At 36.3% G+C, this 16,753-nt stretch overlaps 1 protein-coding gene across 1 annotated transcript in view; it reads left to right on the forward strand.

The window, feature by feature from the left end:
* Positions 1 to 14,522, forward strand: part of SPARCL1 (SPARC like 1) — a 34,952-nt gene extending 20,430 nt beyond the window's left edge. Inside the window, exons 3-11 of the mRNA XM_016161059.2 lie at positions 293 to 469; positions 850 to 1,770; positions 3,092 to 3,164; positions 4,404 to 4,522; positions 4,995 to 5,115; positions 6,596 to 6,732; positions 8,576 to 8,724; positions 9,326 to 9,474; positions 14,085 to 14,522. Coding sequence (XP_016016545.2) covers positions 293 to 469; positions 850 to 1,770; positions 3,092 to 3,164; positions 4,404 to 4,522; positions 4,995 to 5,115; positions 6,596 to 6,732; positions 8,576 to 8,724; positions 9,326 to 9,474; positions 14,085 to 14,113 — 1,875 coding nt within the window. The 3' untranslated portion in view covers positions 14,114 to 14,522. The remainder of the gene's footprint in view (positions 1 to 292; positions 470 to 849; positions 1,771 to 3,091; positions 3,165 to 4,403; positions 4,523 to 4,994; positions 5,116 to 6,595; positions 6,733 to 8,575; positions 8,725 to 9,325; positions 9,475 to 14,084) is intronic.
* Positions 14,523 to 16,753: the final 2,231 nt, after the last annotated feature.

Below are 16,753 nucleotides of genomic sequence, written 5' to 3' on the forward strand. Positions count from 1 at the left end.
ACAAAAAATCATTCCAAAACTTAAAGGTCACTATTATTAAAATTATTTTTGCTTTTATTTTCATCTGGTCTTTGCATATATAACTTCTTAAACATGATTAAAATTCTGTTTTCACTTATGATTACATTCTGGACATTTGCTTGTACCCTTAATAATTCTAAAGAATTCCTTTAATTAATGTTAGAAATGACGTACATTGCTACTACTAATGACAACAATACAAGAGTAACTAGAAATTTTAAACATTAACATCTAGTCATGAATAACACAAACCAGTTTTTAATTTTTTCAGACAAATGCAAGGTTCCTATCTAATCATCCCCAACCAACTGCTGATTCCTTGAGTTTCGTCCAACAGACTGAAATGTTAGTAACACCTGATGACACTACTGTGCCCATTTTAAGGGCTGAAGATACAGAAAATGGAAAAGAAACTGCAGTATATGTAGAAGACCGTTCCAACCATACGGTAAAAGTAACAGAGTCATCCTAATATAATTTTTAAATTCTCTAAAGGTTTCAATTTCAAAGCATGGTCAAAGAAATTACTTCATTCTCTCTTCAGTTCAATATTTTTAAAGCTGATCACAACTGCCTCCAATCACTAGAAGAATTGTGAGATTTAATCAGTTTTACTCATTTGGCTGAGATGCCATATAATTTTTTCATTTCACAAAATGTAAATTCAGGTAAAACTTCTAGCTGTAAAATGAGAAAGACATCATAAATAAGTTTACCTGATATTATGTGAAAAAAAGAATAATAAATATTAAATGTTGACTTACAAATTATAAATGCTATGTAGGTTTTAAATTATTTGTTTCAAAAAAAAACATTTTTTCTTTTAAGGCTGAAAAAATGTCAATAATAAAGTCAAAGAAGGAAAACCATGAACAGTCAGCGGATCAGGACCAGAGTTACAGCCCAGAGCTGGGATTACAGGATCAAGAGGAAAGTGAAAGTGACCTAAGTGAGAATTTGGAGTATACACCAACTGAGGGTGCATTGGACCTAAAAAAAGACATGAGTAAGCCTCAAGAGAAAAAACTCCCAGAGAACACTGATTTCCTTGCTCCTGATGTTAGTTCCCTTGTACATTCTAACCAGCAAGAAAGCATCACTAAGACAGAGAAAAGCCAAGAACAGCTTATAAATGATTCACATCCTCAATTAAATAGTAGCATGCATGGCCAAGACCTAAATGATCAAGGTAACCAAGAGCAGGATCCAATCAGTCCCAGTGGAGAAGAAGAAGGGGGAAAAGAAGAAGGCGAAGTTGGTACCCCCAATGATAACCAGAAAGAGGAGAGAGAAGTTCCCAAGGAGCATTCTAACAGCAAGCAGGAAGATGAAAGTACCCAATCTGATGATATTTTGGAAGAATCCAATCAACCAACTCAAGTAAGCAAAATGCAGAAAGATGAATCTGAGCAGGGTCACCAAGAACAAGAAGAGGATAACTCCAATGAAGAAATGGAAGAGTCGACTGAAGCAGAAATCAATAAGCACAATCAAGATACTGAATGGCAGAACCAACAGGGAAAGCCTGGCCTTGAAATTATCAGCAACCCTGAGGAGATGGATAAAAAGACTGTTTCTGAGACATCGCTTGTAGGGCCTACTGATGGTGGTGATGATGGCTCCAGACTCCGTGCAAGTGATGACTACCTCACCCAAAGTGAGGCTTTCCAGGAGGGTGAAAGAGCTGCTTCCAATTACTATTTCATCAAATATAAGAAGCAAAGAGAAAAAACACATGAGAATGAGAATGTAGGTACCAGTGAACCTGGAGAATACCGAGGGGTGAGATTGTATACAATGAGACTGATCTGATAAAACACTTAGCTTTATTAAGAAACAGCTATAACCAGTCTCCTGTGCTTATCTCTATCATTACATTACTAAATATGTTACAGTTATTTATTTTCCTCTCCATCTCCATTATTAGGCTGCAAATGTGTTTTATTTGGGTTCCCCTAGAAGCAGAACCTGGATTTTAGTGCAGTTTTTTGAGAAGTTCGGAGAACAAAGAGAAGTGAAAGTGATACAGGAAAAGAAAGGAAGCTAATCAGAGGTACCTGGTGAAAACCGTGTAAAGCACATTCCTCTGAATTGTCTCATTTGGAGAGTGAGAGAGCTGGGGCGTTTTTATACAAGCTGAGAATTGCCAGGAGGGGTATTAATTCCCCAGGACTTCCAGTCTGTTCTTTAAGCAGTCCAAATAGAATTCCATGGTTTTGAAGCTACAGAGACACAAATACTGGCAGTTTGAAAGTCCCTGGAGCTAATTAGAATGGTTAACTCTGACAGATATGAGGGATGGGAGATACTGACAACTGCTGCTCTAATGCCTTGATAGTAGGTAGGTACCATGTTATGTCAAGTTGAATCACCGATGTCTAGCAAAATGCCTCTAACATAGTAAGAGACCCAGTAATGTGTGTTGATTTAGCTATAAAAATTAAGAACAAAGATTTCAGCTACAATTTTATTAAGCAAACACACACCAAAATGATAATCAGGAAACTGCAGCCTGGCAGAAGTTGGGGAGAAACATATTGTTCTTTGGTTGTTTAATCATTTGGAGCTTTCATGCAAAACTCCAGCAGCCACCCCACCAGGAAGACTGGTCTCAGCTTTTGGTAGGCAAGATCAATAGTAACCTTGATTACTGAGAACTCTGCTGCCAATCAAAGGTAGGAATTTTCTTATACTTTATAAACCTGGTAAGAAAACTTTACCAACAGCTTCACAGAGATGGCTGATATAACCATGTCCTAACCACAGAATCACATCATAATATTACATTTCTACTGTTTTCCCAAATCCAAAAGGTTCCAACTATGTTCCTGATGTTAGTTCCAACTTTTATTGAGTAATCCTCAGAGATACTGCATTGAATCCAGTTGATGTAAAAATGGCTTCTATTCTGAAAGGGTCACTGTTTATTTACACAGTTGTGGTTGGTGTCTCTTTTTGAGATCTGATATGATATGAGTATGAAAAGTTCTGTGAAGGTATGCAGAGTGGTAATATAAATTATATAACGGCTTTCCAATCGACTTCAACTTCTATTCTTGTTATTATAAAGGCCAAAAAGGCAGAAAGCTCACTGAATGAAGATGAAAGTTCAAGTGAAGGCAACATGGGATTGTACAGTGTTGGTGAGTATGGGCTTAGCAAGCTGTTCGTGACTACGTCCAGGAGGAGATGTAACTGGCCACAGTGGGCTATCTCCATCCACTCATTTATGACTACCGCACAGAATTTTTCCTCTCTCCAATTCTCCCCCCAAAAATACTCTCATGAATTGTTGACATCCTCTTGTACACATATAATATACAGTAGTTTACCCTTATCTTCAGTTTTACTTTCTGAGGTCTCAGTTACCCATGGTCAATCATGATCTGAAAATATTAAATTTCCCAACCACTGACATCATCTGTTCCTGACATCACCGGAAGCAGGTGATTCTCCTTCTTCCGTAGCATCAGAAGGTCACTAGTATCTTAACACTATCATGTTGCTTATGTCTTTCACTTCACTTCATCTCATCATGTAGGTATTTTATCATCTCACATTATCACGAGAAGAAGGGTAAGTACAGTACAATAAGATATTTTGAGAGAGACCACATTCTCATAACTTTTATTATAATTTTATTATAGTATATTATTATAATTTATTTTGATTAGTTATTATTGTTCATTTCTTACTGTGCCTAAGTTATAAATCAAACTTTATCATAGGTATGCATGCATAGGAAAAAAGCCTAATATACAGTGTTCAGTTCTATTCATGGTCTCAGGCATCCACTGGGGGTCTTGGGACAGATCCCCCCGCAGATAAGAGGGGACTACTGTACAACTATGGATAAATGTCTTTAAAACTACACCTCTTGTTGTGATATTATTGCAAAAGCTAGAATTATTTTTCCCTAAATACTTCTTACTTCTGAAAAGAATTAATGCTACCTTATTTATTCTCAAATCCATAACTTACTAGTGAATTTAGATCCCGTATTTAATTAAGACCTGATTCCCAACCACATACTCTATTCACAAACATTTTGAATTTCCACACAATAAAATTCTCATGGCTTATTTAACTTCTGAACAACTTGCACAAAATTGCACTATAACTTCAGACTATGACCATTGCAGTCAGGCCAAGAATTGCTGTTCATTCCTTTTAAATCTCCAACCCAAACTGAGCAGATCTAAACTATCATGTAAAACAGTCTGATGCCAGGGGGTCCCACCTGAAAATTAACATTAAAATCATTTCTAATGATTTCCCAAATTTTCTCTTATTACTGAAAATAGAGTACTTGTCTGAATAAATTTGAGTTTACATACTCAATTTAGCTTAGTCCATGTTTCCTATCTGAAATTTTCTCTTAGATTCTTGCATGAACTATGAGTGTAAAAGAGGACACATGTGTAAGGCTGACCAACAGGGAAATCCCCGCTGTGTCTGCCAAGATCCAGTGACTTGTCCTCCTACAAAACTCCTTGACCAAGTAAGTATTCTACAAAATGCTTTCTAAGGGGTACCAAATAGTGATTTGAATGAAAGTAGTTTGCAATTGAAATCTTTGTTTTAAAAAAGTAAATGTCCAAGTCATCATCTAATATTTGAATTAACATTAAATAGGAAAAAATGCCAGCAAAATCAAAAATCTCAACTGTGCTCTAAAAATGTAATAATAGCATTGATTTGTAGAACCTATGTTTGAACTCCCTCTATCCTAAGAACATATGCATTTTTCATTCTACAAAAGTTATCTAGAGCTAAATTGTAATCACCATTAGTACAGCTTAGTTGATTTTTTGTGTGCCAAATAGGACAGTTATTATTTTAATAGCCTTACCTATCTGACCACATACATGGCACAGCACAGTTTACCAGGGAGACTATGAGCTTTATAGAGCAGAGTGTTTTCTCAATGAATTATAAAAACATGAGCTTTTTCTCATGCTTGTCTTTCTTAGGTTTGTGGCACTGACAATCAGACCTATGCTAGCTCCTGTCATCTATTTGCTACTAAGTGCAGACTGGAGGGGACCAAAAAGGGGCACCAACTGCAACTGGATTATTTCGGAGCCTGCAAATGTAAGATTCCATCACTAATATCAAGCATCATTGCTGAGAAGGTTTTGGTGAATCTGTGCATAACTGAATAATACGCATGTGCATACTCATGCATATGTAAACAGGAAAAAGCTAATGTAGTTCTAAACCTTGGCTACACAGTAAAACCAACTGGGAGACTTAAAAAAGAAGAATGAATGAATGCCTAGGCTTTAATTATAAGAGATTTCAGTTTGATTTGAAATCTAGGTTGGAACCTTAGCATTGGTTTTTTCATTTGTTTTTAAAGTAGCTTAGACAGGTCTAATGTGCAGCCAGGGGTTCAGACCCACTGTGATAATGTTATCCACTTAATAACTGGGATGAATCATTAGAATTTTGCCACATTATTTGTCCTCTTCTCAAGTTAAATTAAGCCTCTGCCAAGAAGGTTTATTACAACATGTTTCTTCCAGTAGTTTCTAAAACTTGTCTTCCTTTCCCAGGATACTCTCAATTGTCTTTGTATCTTCTTGTCACTAAGTGATTCCCCACATTAGCCGCGCTCACTAATATCTCCAGTTCTCCTCTCCTTCCAGACACACGAGAGGGTTAGACTTCTAGGCCCTCTTGATTTTAGATGTGTCATATGAGTTGCTTTATCCAATGAAATTTGAAGAAAAGTCACCCATGTGAGTTCTGGGCAACAGCATTTGAGTTGGTACATAGTTCTCCAGGCTCCCTCTTCTAGTGTTGAAATGGCGTTAAGATGGTAGAGTCTTCGTCATGCTAAGCCCCAGAGAAACTGCAATGAGCAGGGAGCCCTCTCGCCAACTTATATTGGATTTGCAGCAGGACAGAGAAATAAACCTTTGATGTAATTAATGTACATGACAACTATATAGTTAACACTACTGGTAAGAGAGTAGATCCTGATAGTTCTCATCACAAGTAAAACAGAAATATTTTTGTGACTATACACGACATACATGTATCGAGTCATTATGCTGCACACCTTAAATTTATAGTGTTTTGTGTCAATTACATCTCAATAACACTAAAAAAAACAAACTTTTGTTCCTTTAAACCACTGAGATTTACAATTATTATATCATTACCACAGTGTAAGTGAATTTCTACTTTTTTCTCTTTTCCCATAATGAATAGCTCTTAATGTCCTCCACCTTTAAATTCCAGCTCTCTGATTCTACAGAAGTGGTTCTCAGTCCTGGCTGCACACCAAAACAACTTTGGGATCTTTTGAAATATCCTGATGCTCAGTCTTCACCCCAGACCAATCATATCAGAATTTTTTGAATGGAAGCTGGTATCTGATATGTTTTTAAAACATCCCAGGTAATTTTGTTGTGCTACCAGGGCTAAGGACCACTGTCGTGATGATGGGGCATTGTAACGGTGCTGTCAGTCACCGGAAAATCTCAAGCTACCTGTTATGAAGATTTGCCTTAGGATAGGAGTAAGACCCAAAGATTAAAATCTATTTACTTTCTGCTTGAAACAGCTATTCCCACTTGTACGGACTTTGAAGTGACTCAGTTTCCTCTAAGGATGAGAGACTGGCTCAAGAATATCCTCATGCAGCTGTATGAGTCTAACCCTGAACATGCTGGATATCTAAATGAGAAGCAGAGAAATAAAGTAAGTTATCAATGAGTCAGCTACGATGGGTCTGTCTACAAGTCCTAAAGAAAAAAAACTGGGGACTAGGGTTGGAGCTACCTCTCTCTGAAATTGGCAAAAGCCCACTTTGCCTGCCCATGCCTGGTTAGCACATACGGATTAATAGAAAAATAGTGGTCAACATTCATGCCCCAAGGTTTGGAACATGGCCAAACCACCCCATTACTACACAAAGGGCAGTAGCCTGAGCAAGGGCTCTTTAACTCATACCTAGAGCAGACTCTGGTTAAATAAACTGAACCTTAATTCAGCATTTATACATTCAGGCACACATGCGTTATTTAAATCTAAACAGCTTTTTGCCCTCACAGACCTGACATAGATTTATGATATAAGGAAAATTCATTACTTCACAATGTTAGTAATATATATTAAGATTAAAATGTTCAGAATATTGAGTCCAGAAGTTCTCAGGGAAAACTCATTTATCAGATAGTTTTTCAATGAATCCAAAGTACCTGGAATTAATTTACATGCTAGAGAAAGAGCAATAAACCAAATAAAAGTCTCTGCCATCATGAGCTTACATTTTAGGCAAAGAGACAGACTCTTTATAAATAAGTATGTGTGTGTGTGTGTGTGTGTGTGTGTGTGTAATGTATATATGTATGTAAATGTATATTTTATATATGAAAATATGAACATACATCCAAATATATGTATAAGATATGTCAGGTGGGACGATGTTTTGTGAAGAAACAATAAAACAGAAAGGAGTGTGTGCATTCACTTTATCAGACACTGTTAACAGGTTTCAAGATGAAGACTAAGAATTGACCACTGACCTGGCATGTGGTCATCACAGTTGACCTTGACAAGAGCTGTTTCTGCAGAGTGGGGAGGAGAAAAGCCTGAGTAGACAGGGTTCAAAATAGAATAGAAAGAAGGATGTGGAAGCAGCAAATATAAACAATATTTTTAAGACATTTTATTGTAAAAGCAAAAAAAGTGAAATAGGGTGGCAGCTGAAGGGTAATATGAGTTCACGACTTCCATCTACCAGTGGGAGATGGTAGAGGATGTTTGTGTGCTTCTGGAAATAACCCAGTAAAGAAGGAAAGGTGCCCAATTGCCATAGGGTATTCTTGAGTAGATAAGAAGCAGTGGGCTCCTGAGTACCAGTGAGGGCTTGGGCTTCGATTAGGAGCACAGGAAGTTCATCCATGGTAACAAGTTTGTAGATATGGCCATGGGAATGAGTAGAAGTTCTGTTCTGATTGCTTTTGATTACTCAGTGAAATAATGAGTAATGTCACAAACTGAGAGTTTTACATGCATTGTCCCAAAATCATGTCTATTCTTTCTCTTTAATACATCACAACAGAGAGCCTTAAAAACATTAGAAGCAAAACAGAGAGATTTCAATGGAAGTGGCCAAATGCTCTCACACCAGGGCTGAACTGAGCAGGGACTGGATGGAATTACATAGAGTATTAAGAACAGAGTATTCCAATGGTGGAAGAGCAGGGCTTTTCACTAACTAATCAATAATGTTGCCAAAGTCGGTTCAGCCCTCTTCATTAAAACCTTCTCATAGTTTTAAGGAATGCAATAAATGTTACTCGATTAAAAGAAAAAATTTAAAAAGACAAAATTTATTCAGAAAACTACAGGTTTTTTAATGTCAGCTGTCATTTTATATAGAAATAAGAAAGCTGTAATGTTGATTAGAAGGCACTCCATTTGGTCTCATATGATGGGCTGGGCTTGTTTTCCTCTGCCGAGTTACTGTCACTCTTGGAGTAAAGTTTAGTAAGTGATTACACTGAATCTCTGACGATCTTCCCCTTCCTAATCTCAGGTCAAGAAAATTTACCTGGATGAAAAGAGACTCTTGGCTGGGGACCATTCCATTGACCTTCTCTTGAGGGATTTTAAGAAAAACTACCACATGTATGTGTATCCTGTGCACTGGCAGTTTAGTGAACTTGACAAACATCCTATGGACAGGTAAAAGCTCTTTACCTTCCTGTTACTAAGTCATCCTCTGATATAATGTCCAATTATCTTTACAAAGAAAATTCTAAACAGATTTTGGAAATTTTCCAGTTCCATTCTAGAACACTGAAATGCTAACCAAACGTGGCTAGGCGTCTGTACATAAAATTGCTTTGAAAATAACAGATTATGGCCATACTACAGCTCTCAAGTTTACATGTTAGGTCCAGCCTCCCACAGCCACTCTTCCAATTCTTTCTTATTCTTGATCCTAAAGTCACAAGGTAATCCTATTGGCCCGATTTGGCCAAGTACCTATGTCTGACTAGTGAGTAAGAGCCAGTCTGTACAAACATGATTGCTGGAGCACACTCCTATAAATTTAGGGTGGAGGGAGGACAGTTGCCAGTGAAGAAGAAAACCTTGCAAGTCGACACCCCAAAAGCTGTCTATCTTACTCATAAATAGTTTATTGCATTTGCAACTTTTCATAAGTATACTATTTATTTGGCATACTCAGCAACTTTGTGGAAGAAAAATACCCTTGGTGATTCTGTGTCAACTTTCACACACAAGCTACACAGTTAAAACGCTGCCATTTATTTCATTGCAGAGTCTTGACACATTCAGAGCTTGCTCCTTTGCGAGCATCGCTGGTACCCATGGAACATTGCATAACTCGCTTCTTTGAGGAGTGTGACCCCAACAAGGATAAGCACATCACCCTGAAGGAGTGGGGCCACTGCTTTGGGATTAAAGAAGGTAAATTCATCATTTTCCAGACAAGCCCTAGGCCCTGCAGCCCTCATAAAAAGGTTCTGCTGTATGTGTTCTAACTGAAACTTAGAGACAGCAAGATGGCAGCATCCTGAGTAGGACTTCTTCAGTGTATGTGCCGCCATTGCAAGATTATTTCTTACTTGATTTATAATGCTGTTTTCAAAGTATAGCAATTGTGAATATTTACGGGGCAACTGCATGGAGGTCTCAGCAGTTAGTTAAGCCTAAGAAAATTATATAAATCCAGAGAGTTGTGCCAAATTTTAGAAGCCTACCCTTCTGAGGAAGGAAAGGTTTTATATCCTTTCTTAACCTGGGTATTGGGTCAAACTTTTAAAAATCATATGTGAACAGTGAAACAGCTAGCCTGATTCTGCCAATGCGAGGTATCAGAAGAATAGTAGAATTCATTACCAACACACTGAAGATTGGGTCTCACATCACAAGTTGTACCCAGATATTATTCCTGTAGTCCAAAAGTGACCCATTACTTTATCTCCAGTGTCCCCCCCCTTCCCTCCCAAAAAAGGAGAGAGAGCGAGAGATCAGAAGGTTCTTTCTTTACTACCACAGTGGAGAAATTTAAATTTAGACATTCGTTTTGCTAAGTTATATGTTAATCTACTGCCTTTTTTCCTAAGTGAGAATTGATTTCTGTGAGCAAGCATATTTTCAATAATCAGGATATGAAAGATGTTCAGAAAATAAGCAATCAAAACTGCTTGCGGGTGTAAGTGAACAGAGAACGTCAAACCTCTAAAGCAGAAATTTTATATGGATGTTCACAACATATATGTAGGATTACATCTCCCTAAGCAGTAAAGAAAAGTAAGCTCATTAAAGGTCAGAATTTCCCAGAAAGAGGAAACCTATGTGATCTTTACTTTAAAAATATTTTTCATACGTATGTATAATGCCTTAAAATTAGAGAGAAAGAGCTGAGAGTATGAGGATTTCGCTATGTATCGATAAGTAGGTAAACAGAAAAGGTTAGTCCTTTTTCTCTGCAATATTAGTCTGTGAAATAAGCACAACTAAAAAAAGAAATAAGCACCACTGTAATGAGCAAAGAATGTATGTTTTTGTGAGCACCTAGTTCTGTGTGTTAGTTGTCTATTGCTGCAGAACAAATTACTTTAAAGCTTAAAAGCTTAAAATCTCTCTCACAGCTTCCAAGGCTCGGGAACCCAGGGAGAGCTTACCTGGATGGTTCTGGTTCAGAATCTGCTGTAAGCTCACTCACATGGCTATTGTCAGGAGGCTTCTGTTCCTCACCATGTGGTCCTCTCCACAGGGCTGCTCATAGCAGTGCACCTGGTTTCTTCCAGAGTGAGTGATTACAGAGAGAGGGAGAATCTAAGACTGAAGCCACAATGTCTTTTATAACCTGATTTCAGAAGTGACATACCATTACTTCTGCCATAGTCTGTTGGTCACACAGACTGACCCAGACACAATGTGGGAGGAGATACAGGAGGTGGGGATAGATGGGGGCAATCTTGGAAGCTGGCTACCACATGCTGTTTATACCCTGTTTGCACTGACAGGAAATTAACAAGCTATTAAGACCCAGACCCATACAAATAATGCCAATTTTCTAACACCTATTCCATAAGACCAGTACTTACAAAGTCAAATATATCCACTAAAAAATAGTTAAAATTGTCTTTCCAATTACCACATTAAAAGGTACCCAATACAACTGCACTGCCTGCTCTGCTCCACCATCATGACAAGCGGACAGGACGTATTTATGTATGTCTTTTCGATGGCACTTAATTTCAAGGGAGTGATCAAAAGGCAAATTTGAAGAGAAGTCATTTATTTAAGGAAACCAGTTGTGCTTCGCTGTTCTTTTGAAACTTCTGGCAGCCCCTCAGCCTGTAGGTGCACTCAGGCTCTGTGTTGGGAGGAGCAGGAAAGGCTTAAAGCTTCAGTGACTCGTAAAGCTCCTAATAGTCTTGTTTGTTCACTGTGGTTTGGCTCTGATTACATTATTTTGGAGAGGAGAAAGAATTATTACATAGTAAGCCAATAAAGCAGATATTAAATGTTCAGTCAAAACAAGTAAACAAGTTACTGCTTGGGATGCACCTAGGGAAAGCAAAATTTATATTTTTATTTGTATATACTCTTCCTCTCCTCGGTGCTGAGAAAGCAACAGAAAGACAAGGTAAATTTTAGCCAGTGTTTTCCTGAATTTTAATTGCCTTTGATTTGAACTAAATGTCCTCAGATAGTCTAGCTCTTTCATTAACTAGCTATGTCAGTTAGAGCATGCCACTCATCCTTAGCAAGTTTCATTTTCCTTTTGTGTAAAAAGGGGGTTCGATTAAGAGATGGAGAAGTCTTGTTTATATATTGCCCATGACATAACAAATATTGCTATATCCACATAAATCTTTAGGAAAAACTTCCAAGTGAGACTAATAGAGGAAATGAGTCAGATCATGCAGGTCCTACTAAGTCAGTTCAGACATTATCCTGGGAGAAATAAGGATCACTGAAATGTTTTAAACAAGGAAGTGATTTCACTGGATTTGTATGTAAGAAAGATTCTTTTGGTTACAAAGAGCAGTTGAGAGGGTGTTGTAAATTCAGGCAAGAGTTCATGAGAACTTGAACCAGGGCAGTTACATAGAGAAATAAAAAAATAAACATATGCGAGATATATTAAAATAAATGTATTCAAGATATATCCAAGAATATAAACATATTCGAGATGTGTGGTATGTAGAAGTAGTAAGGTGATGTTTTATAGGAAATATGTAAGGTCAGGAAGCAGCTGAAAGATTGAAAGAAAGAACAGTACGATCCCTAGGTTCCTGGCTCAGGCCAGGCGGGGTGAATAAAGGTACCTTCACCTGAGACAGAAAACACAAGAACAGAAGCAAATTTGAGGGAGATGATAAATTCCATTTAGAACACATGGAATTTTGAAGTACTTGAGAGACCATGCACTTTTGATAATTGAAGATATGGATCTGCTTTTTAAGACAGAGTTTGAGAATTAAAATATATATTTGGAATCAGTAGCATACAGAAAGTAATTGACTCTGGGGAAAGAAATTAATTCCCCAAGGAAAAATGTGTTGAGTTACATAGAAAAGGGTCTAGCATTGAGCACCAGGAAACAACAACATCTAGGCAATGGAGAGAGGAGAAAGAAGGAGTTCACGAAGGGGAATGAAAAGTCTCCTGAAGGGAAAGAAGAAAAGAGGATAGTATCATGTCTAACGGGTGTTTCAAAGAGGAAGAAGAGAGCACAGTGCCAAATGTTGCTGAAATGTCAAGTAAGATAAAAGACTGAGTATACTTATTGAATACAGAAATAAGGATAATCCTGGGTGGCCTTGGGAAGAGCAGATTTTATGGAATAGTAGAAATGGAAGCCAGGTTCTACTAGCTGAAAAAGAACAGGAGATGAAAAAGGGTAAAAGTGGCTGTTTGAAGGCAGGAAAAGGTAAGAGAGGGATGTAGAGTTAAGAAAAGCATTTTTGGAAATAAAAGAAGCTTGAGCATTCACTCACTCATTTATTCATTCATTCGTTCATTCATTCAACAAATCTTTAATGATAGTCCACCTAGTGCCAGGCACTGTTCTTGAGGCTAGATATACAGCATATTTAAATGCTAATAGGAAGGACCTAGTAAGAAAGAAAAAGATGAAGATAAAATTTTTAAAAAGAAAAAGAGGAAATATGGAGAGAATTCCGAGGTCAGAAGCAATCCTGGGTACAGGTAGAGGACAAACCTTAAAGTCAACAGGAATCAACACCTACAATCCAAACAACAGGAAGAAGACAAAAAGTATGAGTGCAAATATAAGTAAATATATAAGTAATGAGACTATTATCCCAATTTTACAATTGAAGCCTGTGCTCAAAAGAAATAAACCAAAGCTCATAATCTTTCCCACTCTTGGGGTAAAAGGAAGACTTATATTGAGCAGGAAAATTACCTGGTGTCTCATACAGATTTGTAGTTAGCATGCTTCAAATCAACCTGCTTTAAGCATTCGTTCAACAGCTATTGAGTGAGGGCGGGCCATACAGGTAAGGAGTGGCCTTATATCCATCCATAGCAACTAGTTCTTTCCCAATTACTTCAACGGAAATTTGATTTAACTGACCCTATAGTTCTATTTATTTGCATTGTATATATATTTTAGCAACTGTTATGGATTGATATAGTTAGCACTTCTTGGATGAGCCTCCCTTCAATCTCTTTTCTCAGTGGTTCTGAACCCAACATCAGAACAAAATAAATATATACATAAATATATACGTGCCATTGGCCCATCCCTGGGGTTTCTGATTCAGGATGCCAGAAGTAAAGCCTGAGGAGATATATATATATATACACACACACACACACACACACACACACACACACACACACATATATGTGTGTGTGTATATATATATATATTTTTTTTAAAGCTTCATGGGTCATATTGATGCCCTCCCAGGGCTGAGACCCATCGTACTGCCTTATTGATGACTTCTATAATCCCCCACCTGTAATGCTATTTGTTTATATCTCTACTCAGGCTACTTTCTAAAAATATGTTTTGCTTTCATTTTTTACAGAAGACATAGATGAAAATCTCCTGTTTTGAATTAAGATCTGAAAGAACTCAAACTTTCCAGCATTCTCCTCTCTTCTGACCACTTCTGAAATATATGCAACCATAATACTTGTAGATTCGTATTTAGCAAAATGTTTGCATGTCTGAGAAGACAATGAGAGTAACTGCTTGACAACAGTTATGTATCAGGTATTTAACATTAACTTTGGAAATAAACCTTTCAAGTAAAGGCAATATATTGCATGCTGCTTGTAAACAGAAGTTTAACTCATCACTCTGCATCCATTTATGAAATACTTACTGATTATAAACGTTGAAAAAAAAATACGGTCATTTTGTCCATAATATCATGTGCATGTCAAAAAATAGAATAATACTTTTTTGTTGTGAATGTGTATTATTTTCAGTATCTTAATATCCTAATAAAAATTTATAAAAATCCAAATGTTTATTCCCAGTCATTTATTTAAGAAATTATATGTGAAAGACCAACCAAAGGCCCACACTTTATATCAAATTATAATTGTGTCTTCTAGACCTTACTACTTAAAAAATTTTTTTTAAATGTGAGTGTGATTGGGAGAGATGTTTCTTATAGGAAACACATACTCAGTTGTTAAATGTAGTTGCTGATGAACGTCCTTTGTCATAATGTAAGTGTAAACAGAAAAAAAATGATTTCAAGTACTCTTCACCAAATTCAGTTAAAAGTGTAAATGATTATGCACTGCTTGATACAACTAATTTTAACCTTTAGGCATGTGTGTCAGGGGAGAGAGAGGCCCTATAAACTGTCTAAACATTTCACATCCTCAAAATAATGTAATGTAAAAATAACAGACAGCGGAGAGCTCTGAACTGTCTTAATGTCCTATGTAGTCAGAAACAAATGTTACTACCGTAAATTGATAGCAAGAAACTGTGTCATAAGAGAAAATTTGTGTTTTCATTTGAGCTCTACTATGGTATCTATTAATAAGGTAAAAGCTAGATTGCAAAAATATAAGACACCATAATAGAGTTTTCCAAAGTCTGAAGCAAAGTAATAGATGACCCTGTGACCCACTTTAAACTACTTGTAATATTCAAAAGAAAATAAGCTTTAAAAAAAAAAAAAACATATTTTCTGACTGAAATGGAAGCTATCAGTGCAATTGTCTTTGGTTATTTTAAAAACTAATCAAAAATTTGTTGTAATTGTTGTTAAGAGCCTTATCTGTGATAGTCACTGAAAGAATATGCCTCTAGAAACTTATCTAAAGGATACTTAAGGAAGAGTTTGGTTTTTTTATCAGAATAATCTTCTCTGATTAATTTCAAAATTACGTTTATTATCTTTTCTTCGTTCAGCAAATCACTTGTTCTTAATCAGACCACATCACACCATGTCATGACTAAAGAATTATGTTCAATTTATTTAATCAAAATCTAATTATTACTTACAATTTTTTCCAACTAGGAAAATTTAGAAATTATTTGAAAATTCAGAATGCATTTATGAGTAGCTGCAAAGAACTGTCATTAGAGATCTTAATTAATTAGAAACCAAGTTTTTAATTGTTACTATGTCAAGAATAGTGAAATTATGTTTAGAGGCATTAATTAGACCTATATTACCATTTTAAATGTTTTTGGGATTAGGAAAAAATAATTTTAATGCTAAAGACACTACTTAAATTAAATGTTGACTGAAAATGTTTTATTTGAAGATAACTTTCATTTTGAAATGAAAAATATTATATAATAACCGAAAATTTTAGAACCTTTAATTTTTCTATCTGTTAAGGCTCTTATGTGTATCACTGCCCTGAATGGTATGTTGTAGAAGCACTTTAATATTCTTGGCGGTTACAGTTTTTAATTATGGATTGTTTGTGATAAGGACATAACTCTAATCCTAACCAAGAAGATGAAGTTATTCTCTCAGTAATCAAGATGCTTTAGAAGTTGGAGTTCCTAGTCTGGAACCAATTACTCATTGTAGCTTTGAGTTTTGTGACTCATATTGCCCATGACCATAAAACATCAGCAATATGGCTTAAATACTAGATGGGCATAGAAATTCCAGGAGATCACACTGTTCTTTGAATTCTAGCTCCAAGGGCCATTTGAAGCAAGGTAATTAAAAAGATGTTCATTTGGACTGATTCGATTGCACTAGGTGAAAGAATATAAAATACTCTTGTGTTGGATAACTTAGTGATTCCTAATAGTGCCATTTATCAAAAGGAAAAAAAAAAAAGAAATTCAAGGGTTTGAATCTATGGGGAAAAATACAAAGGAGAAATATGAAAAAAGAGGGAAAGGGGGATGATTTGCTTAAATTTAGACAAAAGAAATAATAGCACAAAGGTAAATCAGAGTTGAGTTTCAAATATATACAAAGCAGTTGAAGAGTGACATACATAAAGTTATAATTTGCTTCAGATGCTGGGGACAAGTCTTAATAAGAACATGATGAAGTTGATTTTTCTTTCAAAATTCAATTACAGAGGACAGTGATTTGGTGTGAAACTCACAGGATAAGTTCATTTGAAGTAAACGTAATTGAAGACCATGAAAAAGTTTGCCTTCAGAATCAGCTGGCCAGTAAAGACCGCATTAATTTGCTTTATGGAATTTACTCATATTGTGCTTATTCCCTAGCAACCTTACAAGACTTTTCCCATA

This window comes from Rousettus aegyptiacus, unplaced genomic scaffold, assembly GCF_014176215.1.
Source record: "Rousettus aegyptiacus isolate mRouAeg1 unplaced genomic scaffold, mRouAeg1.p scaffold_m13_p_10, whole genome shotgun sequence".
Taxonomy (NCBI): domain Eukaryota; kingdom Metazoa; phylum Chordata; class Mammalia; order Chiroptera; family Pteropodidae; genus Rousettus; species Rousettus aegyptiacus.